The sequence below is a fragment of the Myotis lucifugus genome, unplaced genomic scaffold (assembly GCF_000147115.1).
Source record: "Myotis lucifugus unplaced genomic scaffold, Myoluc2.0 scaffold_226, whole genome shotgun sequence".
Lineage (NCBI taxonomy): Eukaryota > Metazoa > Chordata > Mammalia > Chiroptera > Vespertilionidae > Myotis > Myotis lucifugus.
Window position 1 is genome coordinate 694,732 of NW_005871274.1, and position 22,515 is coordinate 717,246.

The following is a 22,515-nucleotide window of genomic DNA, read 5'->3' on the forward strand; positions in this document are numbered from 1 at the left end:
ATGGGGATTCTAGTTACCATCCACTTCCCAACAGTGATGTTGTGCATATTCTACATCTAGTTCTATTGTTGCATTCTATGATTGCTGCAGCTTTTTTGCCAGTTACATTTAGATTCCTCCTGTTATCAGTTAAAATCCTCTCTAATTGTTCTTTGGAAAGCCCTAAACTTACACAAGCCAGGGTGGTGGAGTTTTAGGTAACTTCATCTGCATTTAATATACATATATCACAAATATATATATAGCTCAGTGAGTTTTCCCCAGTTGAGCACATTTATGTAACCTGCACTTACTAGTAGATTAAGAAATCGAAATTTGTCCAGCCGGTGTGGGTCAGTGGTTGAGCGTCGACCTATGAACCAGGAGGTTGCAGTTCTATTCCTGGTCAGGGCTGATGCCTGGGTTATGGGCTCGATCTCTGGTAAGGGGCATGCAGGAGGCAGCTGATAGATGGCTCTCTCTCATCATTGAGAGACTGCCCTCCCCTGCCAGCCTGGTTTGTCCCCAACTGCCCTCCCCTGCCAGCCTGATCTATCTCCCTCTCCCTTCCTCTCTGAAATCAATTATATATGTATGTGTGTGTGTGTATATATATATATATATATATATATATATATATATGCAAATTGATAAAACTAATAAAAAATAGAAATTTACCAGTACCTCAGAAACCTACATTCTCCTTTCAAATCACTGCCCTCCCCTCCCAAGCATAAGCAATGTTCTGAGTTCTAACAGTTTAATTTGTTTTGGCATTTTATATAAATACTAGAGGCCTGGTGCACAAAATTCGTGCACAGAGGGGGGGTTCCCTCAGCCCAGCCTGCACCCACTCTAATTGGGGACCCCTCGGGGGATGTCCATCCTGTGGGATCAGGCCTAAACCGCAGTCAGACAACCCTCTCACAATCTGGGACTGCTGGCTCCTAACCACTCACCTGCCTGTCTGTCTGCCTGATCACCCCTAACCTCTCTGCCTGCCTGCCTAATCACCCCTAACCTCTCTGCCTGCCTGCCTGATTGCCCATAATTGCCTCTGCCTGCCTGACCACCCCTAACTGCCTCTGCCTGCCTGCCTGATCGCCCCTAACTGCCCTCCCCTGCTGGCATGATCGAGCCCCCAACTGCTCTACCCTGCTGGCTTGATCTCACCCCCAACTGCCTCTGCCTGCCTGATCACCCCTAACTGCCCTCCCTTGCTGGCCTGATCTCGTCCCCAACTGCCCTCCCCTGCTGTCCTGATCTTGCCCCCAACTGCCCTCATCTTGCCCCCAACTGCCCTCCCCTGCCGGCCTCATCACCCCTAACTGCCCCTGCCTGCCTGATCGCCCCTAATTGCCCTCCCCTGCTGGTCTGATCTTGCCCCCCAACTGCCCTCCCCTGCCGGTCTGATCTCGCCCCTAACTGCTCTCCCCTGCTGGTGTGATCACCCCTAACTGCCTCTGCCTGCCTGATCGCCCCTAACTGCCCTCCCCTGCTAGTCTGATCTCACCCCCAACTGCCCTTTCCTGCCGGCCTGATTGCCCCTAACTGCCTCTGCCTGCCTGATCACCCCTAACTACCCTCCCCTGCCAGCCTGATCTCGCTCCCAACTGCCCTCCCCTGCAGACCTCATCTCACCCCCAACTGCCCTCCTCTGCCGGCCAATTTGGTTCTGATTGGTCAGTTTCTATGTTAGTCAGCGTCAAAAGCTCCACCTCCTAGGCAGCCATTGGCTCCTCACAGTTGACCCCGATTTGGTTCTGATTGGTCAGTTTCTATGCCAGTCAGCGTCAAAAGCTCTGCCTCCTAGGCAGCTGTTGGCTCCCCACAGTTGACCCAGATTTGGTTCTGATTAGTCAGTTTCTGTGCCAGTCAGCGTCAAAAGCTCCGCCTCCTAGGCAGCCATTGCCTCCTCACAGTTGACCCAGATTTGGTCTGATTGGTCAGTTTCTATGCCAGTTAGCATCAAAAGCTCTGCCTCCTAGGTAGCCATTGGCTCCTCACAGTTGACCCAGATTTGGTTCTGATTGGTCAGTTTCAATGCCAGTCAGTGTCTCTGGGCCTATCAACGGGGCCTGATCAGAAAGGTGGAGCTGATCAGCAGCCCTGGTGGAGGCCTGGAGAGAAATGGAGGCCCGGCTGTTGGCCAGGCCGGGAGAGAAAGAGAGGCAAGTTCTGATCAACGGCTGCCACAGAGGCTACGGATCAGACCCTGCCTCTCTCTCTGCAGGCCTCTCTCCTGGCCTGATCCGCAGCGCCCTAGGCAGTCAGTGCTGGGTCGGGGCACCTGCAGCAGCCCCAGTCAATGCTGGGTTGCCGTGGATCCAGCACTGACTTCCAGTCTAGTTGAGCCTTCAGTCGTAATCAGTTGTTACGACACTGGCTCTTTATTATATACATAATAATACAGTAGTTATTCTTTTTGTCTTGTTCAATATTGTTTATAGTAGTCATTCAAGGTGTGTGTAGTTGTAGATCATTTGTTTTGATTACTGTATAATAGCACTCCATTGTGTGACTATACCTCAATTTATCCATTCTACTATTGATGGGAGTTTGGGTAGTTTCCAGTCTTGATAAATGTTGAAAATTAGTAAGACTTTGCCAGTGTCATTCAGTGAGAAAGTGGTAGATCTGATGAACTCTCTTATTCTTGAGTAAATGACTCAACTTAATCCAGAGAAAGCAACTAACACATTTCCCCCCACATGTATTAGCAGTATGAAAGAGCAAAATTATTTTAAGTGGAAATCTCTGAATTTAATGTAAAATAGATATGTGAATGCCTCATTTGTGACATTAATCAGAATCATAGGTGTGATTACTAATTAGAAAAACTTATTTATTCAGATGATAATTTGATTCAAATAATTCATTTGTTTTCAGTGTATTTTGCTACTAAACTTAGTGAATTCTACTTTTTAACAAGATAGTTTTGAAGGGAGAAAATATGAATGGGATTGTTTGATTTAGTTAAATTTATTAAACTCCAAATGGAAGAGAGAGAAGGGAGGGAGGAAGGGAACAGTGATTGTCATTAAATAAATAGCTACATAAATACTATACACGTTAGAATAGTTGAAGAGCAGGTACTGACTTTTTCACTGCTCCATCACCTGAAGGACCTTGTGTTTTCTGTTTGTCCCTTTAATGAGATGCTAATGCCATTTTTATATTGAATAAATACTCTCCCTCAGATTTCAGTACCTAATAATTCTTTGTTAGTTCCAATATCTCCTTTTTCTTTTATATCCTCTCAGTTGAATCTTGCCTCATTAGGAGAAACTGCTTTTAACTATTAAGAATTAAAGTTAATTCTGTTTAGAATTTGTATAACATATTGCAAAACATGTATGTAGCTATCTTGAGTTCATAATTTTAAGTAGACCATAAGATAAGTGTAGAAGTATCTTATGTTTATTTTTCTGTTGGTTTCAGCCATCAGATTTATTTCCTTATGTTAAGGGTAGGGGAGTTGGGATCACAAGCAGTGCTGCTGATTAAAGGCTACACTGTTTTGTTTAAAGAAAAAGAAAACCTAGCTCTTGGTATAGGCCCGTAGCATGGGAAGAGTATGGAAGATAAATACTTGCTGATAACAGCATTCTACCAAATAAGTGTCAGCTCCAATTTTATTTGCCTTTTGCTGGGGAAACTGTGACCTCCTTTGAGTGCTGGTGAGTGAGACAGTTTGCAACAGTGCTCAATATAAAAGGCCCTGCTCTCTGGTAGGCGAATGCCAAATGGTGGAAAGCCTTTAAAGGACTTGCCAGGCCACATTGAGTGTCAGCTGCTAAATCTGAAATGGAGCAACGTAAAAAGGTAGACTTTTTCCTGCTTGTTTATTGTAGGCAGTGCCTCTTAAAAATATAACTGTAACCTTTACTGTGGATAGGATCATAAAATAATTGTCTGATGTTGTACTGTTTATATATCTGCTTCCATTAAATATGTACTATAAAATAACACTATAACTCCATCAGTTCCTTAAATAGAATTGGAGTATGAAAGGGAACATCTCAGCATGAGTCTTGCTCTCTTTTTCCTGCCTAGCTCATTGTAGAAGTATTTAAGGTAGTTTACATATAATAAATATAATGATATGCATTTGTGAGGGAAAGTGCAGTAGAAGAGTATGGAGAAACAAAACTATGAAAGCAAATGCTGCATACCTAGCACCAGGATTTAACAGATTTCCCCTTTTTTGCCATTGTTTGTTTGACTGGGTAGGTGAAGTGACCTACTTGTTCACCTGATGAATAGCAGCACATTGGAATTCCCAGATGGTCACTTCTCCCACGGGGAGCTGGGTGTGGGAATCTAGGCAGATGTCAGAGTTCTGTCTCTAGATGTCTTTCAAGCTGGCAAGAGCTCCACCACATCTGCCACTCAGGCTCCTCCTCGGAAATCGGTCATAGTGGTTGGGTGTTGCTGTGAAGTATAAGTAGGGATTCATGAGTTTAAGATGGACTGTATATATACACTGAGTGGCCAGATTATTATGATCACCTGATGTTTGTAGGCTAATTAGCTGTAATTTCGTGCTGAAGTTGCTAGAAGGCCAGACCATTATAAATAGGGAAGCAGGTTGTTTACCACGACAGTAGAAGTGATTTTTTTCCTGAAGATATGGGTAAACAATGCGATTTAACAGCCTTTGAATGTGGGATATATATAATATAAGAAATATATATATTTACATACACACACACGGAGTAGCCAGATTATTATGACCACCCCATTAGTACTTCTTTGGGCCACCTTTTGCCTTCAATACTGCGGTGATTCTTCTTGGCATTGACTCCATGAGATGTTGAAAGGTGATGCGAGGAATCTGACACCATGCCTGATGAATAGCACTGTCCAATTCTGTGAGATTTGATGGTTGTGGAACCAGCTGCCTGATGGCTCTTTTAACTTCGTCCCACAAATGCTCAATTGGATTGAGATCTGGTGATTGTGGGGGCCACCTGAGCAAGGTAAAGTCTCCCTCATGTTCTTGAAACCACTCCTGCACAATACGAGCACCGTGGCATGGCGCATTGTCTTGTTGGAAAAAGCCATCTCCATTGGGATACACCATCAACATGATAGGATGAACTTGATCAGCAACGATACTTAGGTATGTTGTACTATTCGGATGTTGTTCCACACATATTAAAGGGCCCATATCATGCCAGGAAAACATGCCCCAAACCATAACATTGCCCCCACCAGCTTGAAGGGTTGTACTCATGCATGTGGGGTGCATGCTATCATGCTGTTTCCGCCAAATTCTCCCCTGCCATCTGCATGATGCAACTGGAAACATGATTCATCGGGCCACATGACTTTTTTTCCAATGCTCGACTGTCCAATCCTTGTGTTACTGTGTGAATTGGAGATGTTTTATCTTGGTAACTGCAGACAGCAAAGGTGTTCGAACAGGCCTTTGGCTTCCATATCCCATACGATGCAGTGTACAGCTAATTTGCCTACAAACGTCAGGTGGTCATAATAATCTGGCCACTCAGTGTATATGTATATCCCATGTTCAAAGGCTGTTAAATCGCGTTGTTTACCCATATCTTCTGAAAAAAATCACTTCTACTGTTGTGGTAAACAACCTGCTTCCCTATTTATAATGGTCTGGCCCTCTTGCAACTTCAGTGCAAAATTATAGCTAATTTGCCTACAAACGTCAGGTGGTCATAATAATCTGGCCACTCAGTGTATATTTTGTGATCTGGGAAGATACAGCGTTTCACTTTAGCAGTTACCAGCAATGGAGAAAGCTAGTTTGTGCTCTCAGAGAAGCAAAAGGAATAGATCAAGTCTTAGCGACTTTAGTGGCAGTTATATTTTTGTTTTTTGCTTCTTAGTAATATATAATGCCTTAGTGTAGTATTTCATGAGAAAAGTAGTAGAAAATTTTATGTGGTTCTCCATTACTCCCTCTCCATTTCGCTACTCTCTACTTTATTACTATCTTTTAAAGTACTCCGCCTCCTGCCCCCCAAAAAAGGATGAAAGGTTTTGTTCTATACTTAAAAAAAGAAAAGAAAGGAATCCAAGCATGTCTTAAAGTGAGCAATAAAAGGACTTTGGTGGTTATGAGGTGCCTAATATAAATGTCACTTGAATCTGTATTCTCTGCCAGGCACATTCCCATTGAATTTTCAAAGGGCTGTCCAGAAACTGTGACTAAATAATCTGGCCTAGTTTAGTTAACCTCAAGAGAGATTTTAATAAGATGACTTTCATAACCCTCCTCAAATTTTGTGTGTGTTGGCTTCTTATTTGCAAGCACACGTCACTGACTAGAGCAGCTTTTATGTCCATTTTGGCATCTTAAAAATGATCTGACATAGTTTGTACTGTCAGGATAGGAACCCTCACACGCTGCCAGCCTTTGGGTCAAGGGCATACTGAGTCAGAGCCTCCTCGCTATCTCTTGCTTCTAGTAAGTGAGTTACCCAGGCAGAAACATTAAGTCCTTTAGGCCACTAGGGCACTGTTGTGCATTAATGCAAGATGTGCTGCTGCTCTGTTAGCACTCCATCCAGTGCTAGTGTGGCCCCCTTGTGATTGGGAATTAAAGGCTAATATGCAAATTGTCCCCTCGGCAGTTCGACAGACCAGGAGTTCAACCGCTTGCTATGACGTGCGCTGACCATTAGGGGGCAGCACAGAATGAAGGAAGGCCCTGGCCCTGACCAGCAGCTGGGGACGGAAGGCCCAGCCGGCAGCCGGAAGGCCCTAATCAACCTTGATCGCCAGCCAGGCCTGGGGAGCCTACCCATGCACGAATTTCATGCACCGGGCCTCTAGTATTTATATATGAAGAAAATTGACCACTAAGGCAATTTTGTATTGTAACAATGTAATTGGTAACTTATTTCTCAGAAGAGTGATGATTCATAGAATGGTGATGTTAATTTAAGAGTATGCTTCATTTAAAAAAATGTATGTGCCGTTAACTTTCCTGGGCATTTTCATTGCCCTTGTAATCAGGTTTAACTTATAATTTAAAGGGAAGATATATGAAATAGTGAAAACATCTCAGAGTTTTATAAAATAACTTAACCAACTCTTACTATTTGAATATTATATGCCATCTTCTTTTAAAGTGAAGGCCTATCCACTAAAAGAAAGGTCAATAGGCTAGTGAGTGAACGATCTAGACATAGCCTGTGAATGCTACCAAAGTAAATGGTATATTTTTAAAGAAAGGAAATGATAAAGAAACATTACCAAAATATTCCCAAATGAGGATTTGTAAAGTGAGGCAAGTTACTTCTTGTAAGAGATTTGGTGCGTGACAACTTGGAAAATTTTTAGATAATAAGTTCTAAATGTGTTATATATTGTGAATGTATTATCAAAACACTCTTACGCCATGAAAAGAATAGGAGTTTATTAATATTCATAATGCATTTGAAAGCGCATTGCATTCTGTAAACTCGGTGTAAGAAATGAAAAGAAACCCACCCTTTTTTTAAAATGTAGAATATTGTAAGAGAATAAAATGGTCTGGCATACTAGTTCTTATGTTGCATTTCTGCACGTCCTTGCCTAACTACACAGGTGCCCCCACACCAACCCTTGTGTTTCCTAAGTAAACAGTTTTAAAAGTTGCCCTTTTTTCTATCACTGGAAACTGCATACTACCTCCTTCTATTAATAATTAAACTTCTTCCCACTTTAAAAATTTTCACTGATGTTCACTGTGCATCTCAATTGCTGTTTTGTTAATCCTCACCGGAGGATATTTTTTCCATTGCTTTTTCAGAGTGTGTGGAAGGGGTTGAGGGAAAGAGAGAGAGAGAGACAGAGAGAGACAGAGACAGAGACATTCATGTGAGAGAGACACATTGACTAGTTGCCTCCTGTACTCGCCCCAATCAGGGTCCAGGAGCAAACCCACCACCCAGGTAAGTGCCCTTGACTGGAAATTTAACCTGAGACTTTTTTTTTTCCTGGGCCGATGCTCTAACTACATAGCCACACCAGCCAGGGCCACATCAACTGTTCTTGTTCTCCTGGTGATGGACCTTTCTAAAGAAGAGTAATTTGCTCTTTGGTTTGACTAAAACTGCAATTACTCATTCAGTGACTATTAAGTTTTGTGTGTTGTGAGCTGTGCTAGGTGCTGGGGATACAGAAGGCAGTGGGATAGACATGGTTATTCCTTTCAGGGAACTTACATTTTGGTGGGAAAACCATCAAAATAAATGATTGCAAATTATGACAAGCCCTGTGAAGGCAAAAAAAAAAAATTGAGTTATGGAAGCATTGGATGTATGAATTAATGTAGCAAGAGATGATATTGGAAAGATAGAATGAAACCAAACTTCTTTCTTATTAGAACATAATTTTACTTATTGGACCTCTGAGAATATCGAATTTTATTGAGCCAATCCTATATAATAAAAGGCTAATTCGCTATGATGCACACTGGGGCTGCCAACCGGCCTGATCCAGCCCTGATTGCCCCCTCCCCCAACCTTCTGCAGCCCCTCCCCCCGGCTGGTCTTGCCCTCAATTGCCCCCCCCCAACCCAATTGGGGGTGGGGCCGGCTGGCCAACCGCCCGCTGGCCAGGCCCCCCTGACCGGCTGGAGCCCCTGGCCACCCAGCCCCCCAATAGGTCTCGATTGCCAGCCAGGCCGAGGGATCCCACCCGTGCACGAATTTGTGCACCAGACCTCTATTTATGACATAAGGTGGAATATAGGATATTTAAAAACTAATAGGAAAACTACAGACCTCCCCATATTCTCATGGGTTTATGTTATTCCTTACCAATTGATAATTCTTTATGATTGCATAGGATACAAACCAAAGAAGATATTATATTAAAATTATATGAGTTTTTAAAAAAGATTTAATATTAAAGTACAGAAATTTTGACTGAGGGACCAGAATTTCTCCATCTTCATGTTTTTATCTATTTTAAATTCTTTGGCATCTTGCTATGCATATCAGTGAGTATCATAGTTCCATGTTAGTATTTGTGTTTCTTTTAAAGCTTTTAGGTACTTTGTCTAGGAAACCATAAAATACTCAAGGGCTGATTCTGGTCTTGTTTATTTCTGTATCCCTAAATCTAGCAGAGTGTCTAGCACAAGGTCGATAGATGTGCTTAGTAAATACTCATTGATTAAATGAATTCTGGTATTATGGGTGCCAAAGAAGTGCTCTGGGTAGCAGAGGATAAATACGCCTCTTTGGAAAGAGATAATATGAAAAAGCTCTATGGAGAAAGTAGAAGTGATGCTGGACTTTGAAAGTGGGATTTAAGGAGAATGAATGGAGGAGTGGGAAATTGTGTGGAATGACAGCGGTGTAGGTGGGATATACACAATATATTAGCCATTCCAAACTGGCTGTCTTTGAGAGTTTGTACAGGGAAGTAACAGTGGGTTGCACCAGAGTACAGAAAGCCTGGTTTAGATTTTTTCCCTCTGTGCAGTGGGGGACTGTGGCATGGGATTGAGTAGTATAGATTTTGATTACTATTGATTTTAGGGGGATTGATTTAACCATACTACTTAGGGTGGTAATAGAATAAAGGCACAGAATTCCTTAATGGCATTTACCGAAGAGAATACCGTACTAATCTTTATGTCTAGTCCTTACTTATTCTGTGCTAGTCTCCTTTCTTGTTCAGAGAATATAAACTACCTTGTGTCCAAAGAGAGTCACACTATATACTCCGCGGCTGTTAGTGATATGCTCCAGGCAGGCTCCCTCCAGAATAGTTAGCAAGATCATTAGAAATTCTCAAGAGCAGGGGTAGGTATCCCCCAGTATATTCCTGGATAGAATATCACAGTTTACACTAGTGTGCTCCCCTGTCTCATGACTCAGGATTCCAGGCTTATTTCTGAGTCTCTCAGTATAGTGCTAGAAAATTTTAAAGGAACTATATAAAGTATCACAAACTCATTAAGTATTAATTCAGCATCTACTTATACCATGCTAAGTACTGGGTTCCAAAATGATAGATAAAACATGATTTCCGTCCTCACAAAATGCAGTCACATGGACTAGACATAAAACTTATGAACATTGAAGTGATTTGACTTGAGATATACATAGAGAAGTATGAGAGCATTGAGCCTATTCTGGGACTTTAAAGATGGTTTCTTGGAAAAGATGAGTAGGAGTTAGATGAAGGATAGGGGTTGTTTATCTAGACCAGCAGTTCTCAACCTGTGAGTCACGACCCCTTTGGGGGTCAAACGACCCTTTCACAGGGGTCGCCTAAATACATCCTGCATATCAGATATTTACATTACAATTCATAACAGTAGCAAAATTACAGTTATGAAGTAGCAACGAAAATAATTTTATGGTTGGGGGTCACCACAACATGAGGAACTGTATTAAAGGGTCGCAGCATTAGGAAGGTTGAGAACCACTCATCTAGACAAAAGGACAGCAGGAGTACAAACATGGACAGGTGAAGCAACATGGCATATGTCTTCAATCAGACTGGTCAGATGAGCTGGAGGAGTGACTGGTGGGGATGATTGTACACTATTGCTAGTAGTGAGCATTTCCTTTTTAGCATTTTTCTTGCACTGATTACCAGGAAGGAATAATTTATGTTATATTTAGCTATTCAGCACTTACACGGTAGAAGAGCTTTCTCATTACCCAGGGCATATATCTATATATATCCCTCATGAATTCTAGTTTAGAGAAATATAAATATGTGGCCTAAAACCCTGATTCTAGGGAAGCTCCAAGGTGAGATAGGAGTCAGTTATTTTGACTGCTCACAAACTGACATTGCCATCTTTACCCAGGGTTACTGTGAAACAGTATTTTGGTGGTTTCATTCTTATTCAATTCTGAAAGAAAACGGTCTTTGAAGCTTGTAATAAAGTGTTAGAAACATCTGTGAAATATTTTGAGATATACTTGTAGCATAGGTGAAAAAATAAAGCACTCAGAGGGAGAGAGGGAGGGAAGATATAAGAAGAGGTAAGAGGTATGGGGAGAGAGGGAGATGAGAGAAGGGAAAAGAAGAGGGAGAGGAAGCTTAAAAGGATTTTAAATTTGAATAAGCTACCTAAATTATGTTGTATGCTTGAAGTAAGAATTACTGTACTTTCATATTTTGAAAATAGTTTAATAAACTGCTATAGTGATTCCTTATCGCATCATAGTGTTTTGGCATTTGTGTTAGTGAGTGAATTGTTACGTGATGACTTACCTTTTCTTGTAACCACATCTAGTTTTGCTGTCAAACCTTATAGGCCTAATGGCAAGGGTTGGGAGGCACTCCCTTGTTTATCATTTGTTGAAACAATTTGACTAGAGATTGTTCTTTGAAAGTTTTGTAAAACCTTCTAAGCTGGTGGGTAGATTTCTTAGTTATTTTTAAAATTTTCTGTTTCTGTAGAAAATTATTCATTTCATATATCTCAGATTTATTGACATAAAGTTACTTATAACATTTTTATCACTAAAACATTCCTCTTTATTTGTGGCTACTTCCTCTTTTTGGTTCCCAGGATTGTTTATTTATGCCCCTCCCTCCTTGCACAGGCACCTTCCCTACATCTCTTCCTCAAATCAGTCAGTTCAGTGGTCTGTCTTAGACTGCTCCAAGAACAAGTATTGATTTTGTTAATCCTTTCTATTGCTTTTCTTTTTTTCTATTTTATGATTTTGCCATTATTTTCATATTTCTGTTTTTATTGAGTTTACTTTTTTGTTTTGTTTTTACCTCCAACATCTTGATTTGAATACTTATTTCATTTATTTTAAGATTTTCTTTTAGGCATATAAAGATATAAATTACTCTCTAAATACTGTTTTTACCAGATTTTGATATTATTCTGTTGTCATTCAATTTTAAATATTTTATGATTTCCATTGTGATTTCCTCTGTAACCCATGATTTATTTAGGGAGTGTATGTTTAAAGTTTCCAAACAAAGGGATTTCATTTTAACCTTTTTAAAAATCTGTTGATTTTTAACTAAATTGCACTGTGCTTAGAGAATTTTTAGTGTATGTGATATCAATTCTGGTCTTGTGTCCTAGTACTCAGCCCTTTCTTGCACATCTTCTATGTGTTCTTGAAAAAAAAATAGATGTTTTATTTCTGGAAAACCCATACACACACACACACACACACACTCAAGTTTACATATTTTTGTCATTTCAGTTTTTTGTATTCTTAATCATTTTTTCTATTAAATACTGAGAAAAAGTATGTTAAAATCTTTATTAATTGTGGATTTGTCACTTTATTCTTGTAGTTCTACCAAATTTTAAAATATATTTCTGTTATATTGCATGCCCTATGTTCAAGATTATTTAAATTTCTTGTTGAATTCCTTTATTATAATGTAATGATGAACCTAAGTTTTTAAAAAATAGTTTTTATTGTTATTTATATACCAGGTTTACTTTTATTCAGATTTGCCATGTATATCATTTCTACCTTTTATTTTCATTCTTTTGGTGTGATTTTACTTTGTCTTTTGCAAGCAATATATAGATGGATCTCCTAAAATTTTTCAGCCAATCTGCTGATCTTTGTCTTTTCCATAGGCAGAGAGTAAATGACTTATATTCATTTTCACAATGATATAGCCACATTGCCTTTTTTCAAAAATTTTCTTTAACATGGCAAACTCTCTCTAATGCAGTGCCTTTGCACATACAATTTTCTCTTCTTGGAAAAGACCTTTACCACTTACCTCTTTTTTAGGATTCAAGCCTCAGTTTCAGAGAAGCTTGTCTCTGACTCATCTCTTTCTAAAACAGCACCCCCTCCCATTATTTTTTACCTTAATACCTATTTATTCCCTTTATAACACAAAATTATTTATGGATAGATTATTTAGTGGTAGTAGTATTAATACTATATTATACTAATCAGTTTATTTACATGTTGGTTATTTAATATTGGTACAGGGAGAAAGATACGACAATAGCCCTAAAGGGAGTGACATGGTCAACAGAAGGTATTTCAGGGTTGGAAATAGACTTTTCATGAGTGAAAGAGAATAAGTATGGGAGTACCTTTATAGAGAAAAGAAAATATGTAGTCTTCTAGGACTCTGGAGAAGGGTGAGATAAGTTAAACTGCAGACATTTTTAAGGTAAAAAAGATGTTAAATAATTACCTGAATCAGACCTGATTTACCAAGAATAAATGGAGTTGAGAAGGCTTGGAATACTTACCAAGTGGAGTGCCCTAAAAGAATAGGGGTAAGGCTCCAATTTTAGTTTGATTGAGTGAAATTACAATGTTTTTGGTTCTGTGTATTCATTTGATAATACCTTCTGGTCTATACTAGTAGGATGTTATTAGAAACTAGAGGCCCAGTGCACTCGGGGGCTGGGCGGGGGGGGCGGGCTTCCTCAGCCTGGCCTGTGCCCTCTCAGTCTGGGAGCCCTTGAAGGATGTCTGACTGACAGCTTAGGCCCAGTCAGTCGGACATCCTTAGAGCTGTGGAGGCGGAGAGGCTCCCTCCACCACCGCTGCACTCGCCAGCTGTGAGCCCAGCTTTTGGCTGAATGGCACTTCCCCTGTGGGAGCACACTGACCATCAGGGGGCAGTTCCTGGTGGTTAGTGCGAGTCATATCGAACAGTCAGTCAATTTGTATATTAGCCTTTTATTATATAGGATGGTGCAGGGGCTGGTTTAAGTTACATGTGTGATCATGTTGACGAATGCATGTATTCTCTAGGGGTGAATGTAGTATTGGTCTAAGGTAGAACGTCATGAATGTGCTATGAACACTATGTTAAGAAGTGGGACCTGAATTCTTATTCCAACTGTCCTCTGAACTGCTTGTGTAACTTTGGGCACAGACCTGCCTTCACCATGAATTAATTAGAAAGGGGTTGAGCTATAGCATCTCTAAATCCCTTTTCAGTTGTCAAATGATGAGCTTGTATGAAATAGATGAAGTTGAGTGTTTAAAGAGTTCAGATAAAAATGGTTTATAGGTGAGAAGAAGAACAGGTATGGCGCTAATAGCTTTTACCTCCTAACTTCCTCATAATACTCTCTAACATTATATCTGTAATTGTACTTGTAGAGCCCTTTGTTTTTAATATTCATTCACAAATGTGATCTCATTTTACTTATATAAAAATATATGGTGGTAGGGATAATAGTTAATATCCCCATTTATAGCAAGCTAGCTAGAGGAAAGAACATTAAATTTTACATCTGGTTGCAGTTGTGCCTCTAAGAATGTCATTGGCAAACCGGACTTTTAGCCCTAATTTCTCATCTGTAAAATGAGTGTGGGGATGGCTTTTATATTAGACTAGAGGCCCGGTGCACAAGTTAGTACACAGGTGGGGTCCGGCCGGCCCACCCTGATTGGGGCTGATCGGGCTGGGCCGGCCAGGGGTAGGAGACACAGGAGGTAGGCCAGCCAACCTCGCCCTGATTGAGGGGCGGGGGGGGGGACTGGCTGGGGGGAGGGACCACAGGCGGTTGGCGGGCTGGCCCTGCCCCAACCGGGGAGGGGGTTCTGATCAGGGGCAGGGTTGGCCAAGGGGAAGGGCCATGGGCTGTTGGCAGGCCAGCCCCGCCCCCTGGTCGAACTCTCGGTCAAAGGGACAATTCGCATATTAGCCTTTTATTATATAGGATTACCTGAATTTTACTGTTAGTTAGGTTGATTTGTAGATCAGAGAAATATGACAGTTGTTATATATCTGCATTTTGTCAAGACATTTGACGTAATCTTTGTGATTATCCTTTGTAGACAAGAGATAGTAAATGAGTGAATTAACTCAGGAATTATCTGATAAGATGACACAATATTCCATCCACCGTGTGTAGTGTTTTCACCATTTTTAGCAATGACATGGATAAAGATATTGATGGCTTGATGATCAAGTAGTATGTTGGATAACAGAATCAGAATCAAAGATGATTTTACCAGGCTTCAACTAAGAGCCAACTATGATAAAATGAAACACCTTGGATTCCTCTAGTTGGGCCAACAAGCACAAGGATAGGAGGCAGGGGCTTCCTTCAGATCTTGCCTCCATTACTTTCTGTGTGATATATGACCCCACATTCAAAAAGTACAAAAGACTATTGTGAATTCTCTCTTTCCCCACCATTCATGCCATTTTATTCCCCAAAGGCAGCCAAGATGATTAAGTTTTTTAAAGTGTATCCTTCCAGAGACTTTTTATGCCATTGTAAGCAAATTGTGTATGCACATATTTCCCCCTTTCCCATTTTTATACAAATGGGAGTAAGTTATTCACACACTGCTTTGGTAGATAAATATTGGTTAGTTTTGTTCTTATGCACAGTTGAGAAATCAGTGGAAAAGAGAACATACTCTATGCTACCCTCAATATCTGTAACTCTAGTTGTATAAAATGCATTTTTTCCAAGTCACATAATTTTTGTCTCATATTTATGAGTTTATGTTGGGATTTTCTCATATAAGTGTGATCATTTTCTTTTAAATGGTTTCACAGTATTACTTTGTAGGGATATGTCATAGTGAAGTTAACCAGTCCTTTACTGATGAACATAATGGCTGTTTTAGTCTTTAACTATTACAAGCAGTGCTATATGCAATCACTGTATAATAGTTTTTTCTGTGGAATAAAGTCTTAGAAGTGATATTGCTAGGTCAAAGGGGAATTTCACTTTCCAGTCTCAGTATTGTCATCCTTGCCCTCTAGCTTTACATAATCTTAGAAAAAGTAGAATTTTATAGCTGGAAAGGGATTTAGGCACCATCAAAATTCAGTGGTTCTCAAAGTGTGGTCCTTGGATTAGGAGTAGCAGCAACATCACTTGGAATTGGATACAGATGCAGATTCGTGGGGCACACTCTAGACCAGGGGTGGGCAAACTTTTTGACTCGAGGGCCACAATGGGTTCTTAAACTGGACCGGAGGGCCGGAACAAAAGCATGGATGGAGTGTTTGTGTGAACTAATATAAATTCAAAGTAAACATCATTACATAAAAGGGTACGGTCTTTTTTTTTTTTAGTTTTATTCATTTCAAACGGGCTAGATCCGGCCCGCGGGCCGTAGTTTGCCCACGGCTGCTCTAGACCTCCTGAATCAGAACTTCTGGGGGACCGAGCAATTTGTGCAACAGTTGATTTTACATATAAGGAAACTATCATCAGAAAGGTGTTAGTAACTTAACCAAAAATTATATAATTACTAGAGGTCCAGTGCATGATATTCATGCACGGGTATGGTCCCTATGCCTGGCTGGTGATCAGGGCCGATGGGGGCCTTCCAGCTGCCGGCCGGGGTCTTCCTTCATTTCGCATCGCCCCCTGATGGTCAGCGCACATCATAGCGAGCGTTGGAACTCCCAGTCGAACTCCCAAGGGGACACTTTGCATATTAGCCTTTTATATACATAGATTGGTGGCTTCTGTTATATTTCAACTATAACTTGCTGTTTTTCTTATGTTGTTTTAATTTTAAAACATTTTGTTTTTAAAGTTATCAATATAAAAAATAGTTCATTTATTCAATTCCTACTTTTTTTCAATTGTGCTTCTCTGCTGTATCTTTTGGGACACAGCAAATTCAAATGAGTACTGTTCTGAAGTTTCATCACGATTCTGTAGATTCAGCTGACTTTTTAAAACCAAACTTTAAATTGGCTCCCTGGTATTTTTCACATACAAGTCTCTTTGTTGTCTCAAGAGGTGACCTCTGACTTCTTTTTCAGACTCCTTTCCCATCCTGTCACGCCATTCCTTCTTTAGAATTTCCAAGGTATATTCTGCTCTTAGCTACTCTACTCCTTGCCACATGCTGTGACTCTTACCTTTTTCTTTCTCTGTACTACTAAAACCCTATTTTTACTGGTTCCTGTCTTCTTGAAGCACTTGGGTCTTTGAGATTGAACAAATCAGTATGCCTTAGCATCCCTATAGCATTTTGTTTTTTCATTCTGTTTCTGTATTCTCCTGGTTTTATTTTATTGATGTGTGTTCATATCAATCTTATTAGCTTATGTGCTCCTTGAGGGCAGGGGCCATGTTGTATTCAGTGTCACTTTAGGCTCCTTGCACCAATCTTTGCACTTACTAGTTGGTGGATAAATGTTGGTTAGCATTGTTTTATGAACAGTTGAGAATCAGTGGAAAAGAGAATGTATTCTGTACTACCCTCAATATCTAAAACCCAGTTGTTTGTAAAATGCTATTGACTACATGGGATCGTAGGTACAAATAAGCATCCATTTTATATCAACCTCTTTCTTGAATTTTACAGATGGAAATTTAACCAGATTAACTTATATTTTGATCCTGTTATGTGCCAGGCATAATGTTGTTTGTTGAAGATGACCTGTTTATAGTGTAGTTTTCATACAGAAAGGACAGTGTGTTGTTACTATTTTCTTATTGTAAACTTGAAACATAAAAAGTATGGTATAAAGAGGATGTTTAAATTTTTTAAAATTCTTACAAGATTATAGTTACTGTCTTGTTTACTATATTGTGCTAAATACCCATATGCCAAGACTAGGTGTTTCTTATTGATGAAACTTCACATCCTAGTAAAACACAAAATGTTCTCAGGTTATCTTAAGATAGTTGCCAAGAAAGAATATATATGCTTTGCTGTGTGATGGAGTGGACATTTTATCATTTTTATTTTAATTTTTCCTTAAAGCCTTATAATTTTATACTTTCTAACATTTAATGTTTTGACTGGCACTCAAAATACACTTTATAATATTGTAAAGAACTTTTGAAAAGAAGCAAATTTTGGCGATGAATTTTTACATGGTTGCCTGGCGCCTTCAGTGATTTGGTTCATCAGGCACATGTTCTTGTGAGCTGTCTTGAAAAGTGGAGATGTTATGGCTGGCTTAGGGCCAAAGTTAACAACTTTGAAATAATGTGCCACTGTAGTAATTTTGAAATTATTTTTTCCAAGACACATGATTTTTGTGAATTTTTAGCTAATTGTGTGGAAAACAGGGATGTGTTGAATGCTTTAATAAAATTTTGTGATCAGAAGTAAATTGCAAAAATAAATATAATAGATTACCAGCTCATTTAGACACTTGTTTTACCTTAGCAGCTGTATATTAGGAATTTATATACAGTGCTGTCTTTAATTGCTATTTTAAAGTCAACAGTGTTAACCTTACTGTAATGTTGTAAGCTTGTAAGTTTGGTGTTATTGTTATAACATACCAAACCTAAGCAAAACTGTTTTGTCATTGTCCCTAGACTCAATTAAAAGCCAGTTTAGATACTAGTACTTGAGAAGGTAGAAAAATTTCATTCTTTTTCTGTTCCCAGGAATGTATAAGTCAGCATAGGAGACTTTTTGCAAATGAAACAGGAAGCATTCTTTACAACAGCTTTCAAAATTTCACAATGCTACATAACTAATTTTTCAGACTTATCTGGCAGCTTTAATTTAGTTAGTTGCCAACAAGTTATTGTCATATTACTTGTCCACAATCAACTGGAAATTTATGCTGTTAATATCATCAGAGGCAAGTTTTGCTGAATGGTTGATAAAGTAAAGCTATATCCCATCTGTAGTTCTTGTATCTAGCATTCATTTTATATCAAAATGTAGAGTTGAGTTTCTCATTATTTCTTTTCCAGTGAACATTTGTCCTGTGCTTTCACATTCTTTCTTCATGGGGAAAGTAATGTATGCACAAGTGTGGAGATTGCCCAACACCAGCCAATTTATTTGATCAATGAGGAGCATATACACATGGCTCAGTCTTCACCTGCACCATTTCAAGGTAAGTAAATGGTGATGCCCTGCTCTCCCCCTTCCTCCCTATCCCTCCACCTTACTGGCTAGCCAGCCATCTGCCCAGTTAGGTTTTGCAGAATGAGATATTATCTTTAATGGACATTTTAAAGGTAAGCATAAAGGTCAGTTTCTGAAGAAGAAAGACCAACATTTCACAATCCTATATAATAAAAGCCTAATATGCTAAGTGTCCGGTTGTCTGGTTGGCCGTTCAACCAATCAAAGCGTAATATGCTAATGATATGCTAACATTGCTCAACCACTCGCTATGATGTGCACTGACCACCAGAGGGTAGACAGTCGACCCGTAGACCAGTAGCTATGACGTGCACTGACCACCAGGAGGCAGACGCTCTGACCGGTAGGTTAGCTTGCTGGTGGGGTCCAGCCGATTGGGACTGAGCGAGACATGCCCTGGAGCCCTCCCACAGTCCCTCCTCGGCTGGCCAACCTCCCGCGTCCCTCCTCAGCCCCTATCGTGCACTGGTGGGGTCCCTCGGCCTGGCCTGCACCCTCTTGCAATCCGGTACTCTTCAGGGGATGTCAGAGAACCAGTTTCGGCCCGATCCCGCAGGCCAGGACAAGGGACCCCACTGGTGCACGAATTCGTACACTGGGCCTCTAGTTAAATTATAATAGCCTGCTGGTTTTTTTGTTGATTTGTTTTTGCTGAAAGTTTATCACATATATAATGTGGTCTTATGTAAAGCTGAGTTGAGAAATAAAATGTAGAGAATTCCTGCAGAAAAAAAAGATGAATAAGTATTTGAAAAACATAATCCTTATAAATTAAAGGTTTTTATTGTTTTGTTTGTTCCACTGTTTCAAGAATGCCATCATTTGCAGATAATCACTATTAGACTTAGTATTTGAAATTTTAATCAAAATCAAATTTCTAGAGTTGTGTAATATATAATTTAATCAGTGACGGTAATAACTTTATTTTCTCTTAATTATAGGCTACATTGATTATAGGCATTTGGTTGTAATTTAATAGACATTCATATTTTTTTCTGTATTTTTTTAGACATTCATATTTTTATTAATTCTCAGCTCATCACCGAAATATCACCAAAACAACCTCATGTCCCTTTTCTGTAATTGTGTATTCTATATATCTTCAGTTTTGTGTTGGAATTCAGAATTTTCTATGAATAAACTTTAAAATGTTTTAATGTTAGATTGAACCATATGGTAAAACACTGATATTTTACAGACATGACTGAAGTATTTTTATTGATATAACCGCCTGTTATATTAGAAAAATATGAGTATTTATCCTCCATATTATTTATGATTGCCTTTTTGGTTTTCTACAGATGATTCTGATTTAATTTGATAAAAGCATCTGTTTCTTGCCCTAAAGTACTACTTACTTTCCCCCTACCTCCCACTTGCAACGTATTTTAAACTATGTTCATTATTATTCTGTAATTTGGGGTGTTTTATGTGTGGGCTGCTATACAAAAACAGCCCAATTCTCAGACTGTACACTTGAGAGTTATACATTATGCACATATTATGGATTGTCAAAATTATTTAAATACTATGTTTCCTTGACTGTGAAGGTGCTGAGGACCATCTGACTTCATTCTAGACGTTATCACTCAAAATAAAAGCATTTCTTTATGGTTACAAAAGGAATTACTAGTCATAAGGGAAGGTAACTAACCTAAGTTGATAAGGATACTTTTAGGAATACCAGGTCCCTATAGACCACTTATTTTTAAAATCTTACTGGTTTGTTGCTAATGCTTCAAATCATAGAGAAAACCTTTGTGGGACATTGTCCTGCTTATTTCCCTAGATTAGTGTGAGGAGGTACATTCTTAGGGCAGGTGCTGGCCTATAGATGAACTGTAGTGAACATAATGATATTGATGTAGGAATTTCCTAGAAGTGTTAATATAGGAAAATTGCCCTTGATTAACTGTGTTTAGAGTCAGTAATTTTAGCCCATTTGAATCAGTGAGGAACAGCAGAAAGGCACCAAGAAATATGTGATGTCTACAGCTATCTCTGTCTTGATTGATGTGGTATACCATCCAGCTGTTAAATAAAGCCATCAAAAAGAAAAAGAATACCCCATTTAATAACTATGCTGAGATTTTTTTTTTTAATTAGGAGTAAGAAAAAGTGACCTCTTTATCCCAGAAAAGTGTTATTTGGAAGGTTGAAATACCCCGAGGCTAAGAACTGGCTGGGTTATACACAGCACTGTGTTAACTACATTTTTGTGTGTAGCTCAGTGAAAATGACATCAAGGTCAATTACTGAAAGAGAAAGAAGGATTTTAAGTCCCTTACTTTAGTGAAATAAATTTTATTTGGAGTTGTTTTATCAACAGATCTCTAAAACAGTAGAGATATGCCTGAATAATAAAGCATTATATTTTATAGTAGGTAAATTAAGGCTTTTCTGCTAATAGAAGTTTTATTTATGCATAATTTTTTGGTTACCACAGACTTTAGGAAGTATCAAGAACCATAGGAAGAGTGTTCAAGTTCTTGGCAAGTTTTGGGGTTGTGTTGAATGGTTTTATTCTGTTATGGAAGACTCAGTGTTTATGTTGTATAAGCTATTATCAAATTGATAAGTATAAGCTTTAACATACAGATAATTTATATACTGTGTGTCGCTATAGCTTCTGATAGTACTAAATCTCCCCCATTTGATTTCCTTCAAAAATTGATGTGAGTTGAGAGGCATATAACTAAGAAGTAATAAAATTTAAAACTTTAAAGAATCACACTTTGAAAGGAGTTAGCAAATAAAGAGCAATATACATTAAATGATGCTATACTTTAATCTAAAAATACCACAACAGTTAAGTAGGAATTATTACTGTGATCTGTAACATATCTTTCTCCTCCCTGACTCAGTACTGGTAAGTCCTTATGGATTAAACGGCACGCTAACAGGCCAAGCATACAAGATGTCCGACCCAGCCACCCGTAAGTTGATAGAGGAATGGCAGTATTTCTACCCAATGGTGCTGAAAAAGAAAGAAGAATTGAAAGAAGAGGAGTTGGGATACGACAATGATTTCCCTGTGGCAGTCGAAGTAATTGTTGGTAAGAGAAAATATTTTGCCTGAAGAACTTTATTCTCTCTTCATCTTCCTTAATTTAAAAAAGATAATCACTTAGATTCATCAAAAATAATCTCCATAATTTTCCCATTTTAAAAATTCTCTTGACACAGTGGTTATACTGAATAGTTTTCTTGCCTGAAGCACCAATGGTCCCTGGATTCCAAATGCTATTATTATAATTTTGGAACACATGGTTAAGCAGCTATTAACTTATGGAAGAATGAGAAATATCACTTTTTGCAGGACCTAATGAGTATCCCATGCTCACCAGAGCTTTGACTCTGACCACTGGAATAATAAAGTTGGCAGTCTAGTGTGAACTTTCTCTCAGCCCTGATTCTCTCCTTGCTCTTTCCTTACAGGTGGTGTCCGGATGGTTTATCCTTCAGCTTTTGTTCTGATCTCTCAGAATGACATCCCAGTTCCTCAGAGCGTTGCCAGTGCTGGAGGCCATATTTCAGTTGGGCAGCAGGGACTTGGTAGTGTGAAGGACCCAAGTAACTGCGGGATGCCTCTTACCCCGCCCACCTCTCCAGAACAGGCTGCCACAGGTGAGTACAATCCAGGAATGTTCTGGGTGAATGCGATCCCAGAAAATCATCTAGTTCCCTTGCCATAGGACAGGGAGAAAACTCATCTTGAGAAATTCCTGGTGAAAGAGGTGGAAGTAGGGTAACATGG

General features: G+C 39.4%; 1 protein-coding gene across 1 annotated transcript in view; it reads left to right on the forward strand.

The window, feature by feature from the left end:
• The window catches only part of MED13L (mediator complex subunit 13 like), a 234,029-nt gene that overhangs the window by 156,105 nt on the left and 55,409 nt on the right, over window positions 1-22,515 (forward strand). The window contains 3 exon segments of the mRNA XM_023761997.1: window positions 18,581-18,726; window positions 21,623-21,814; window positions 22,197-22,385. Coding sequence (XP_023617765.1) covers window positions 18,581-18,726; window positions 21,623-21,814; window positions 22,197-22,385 — 527 coding nt within the window.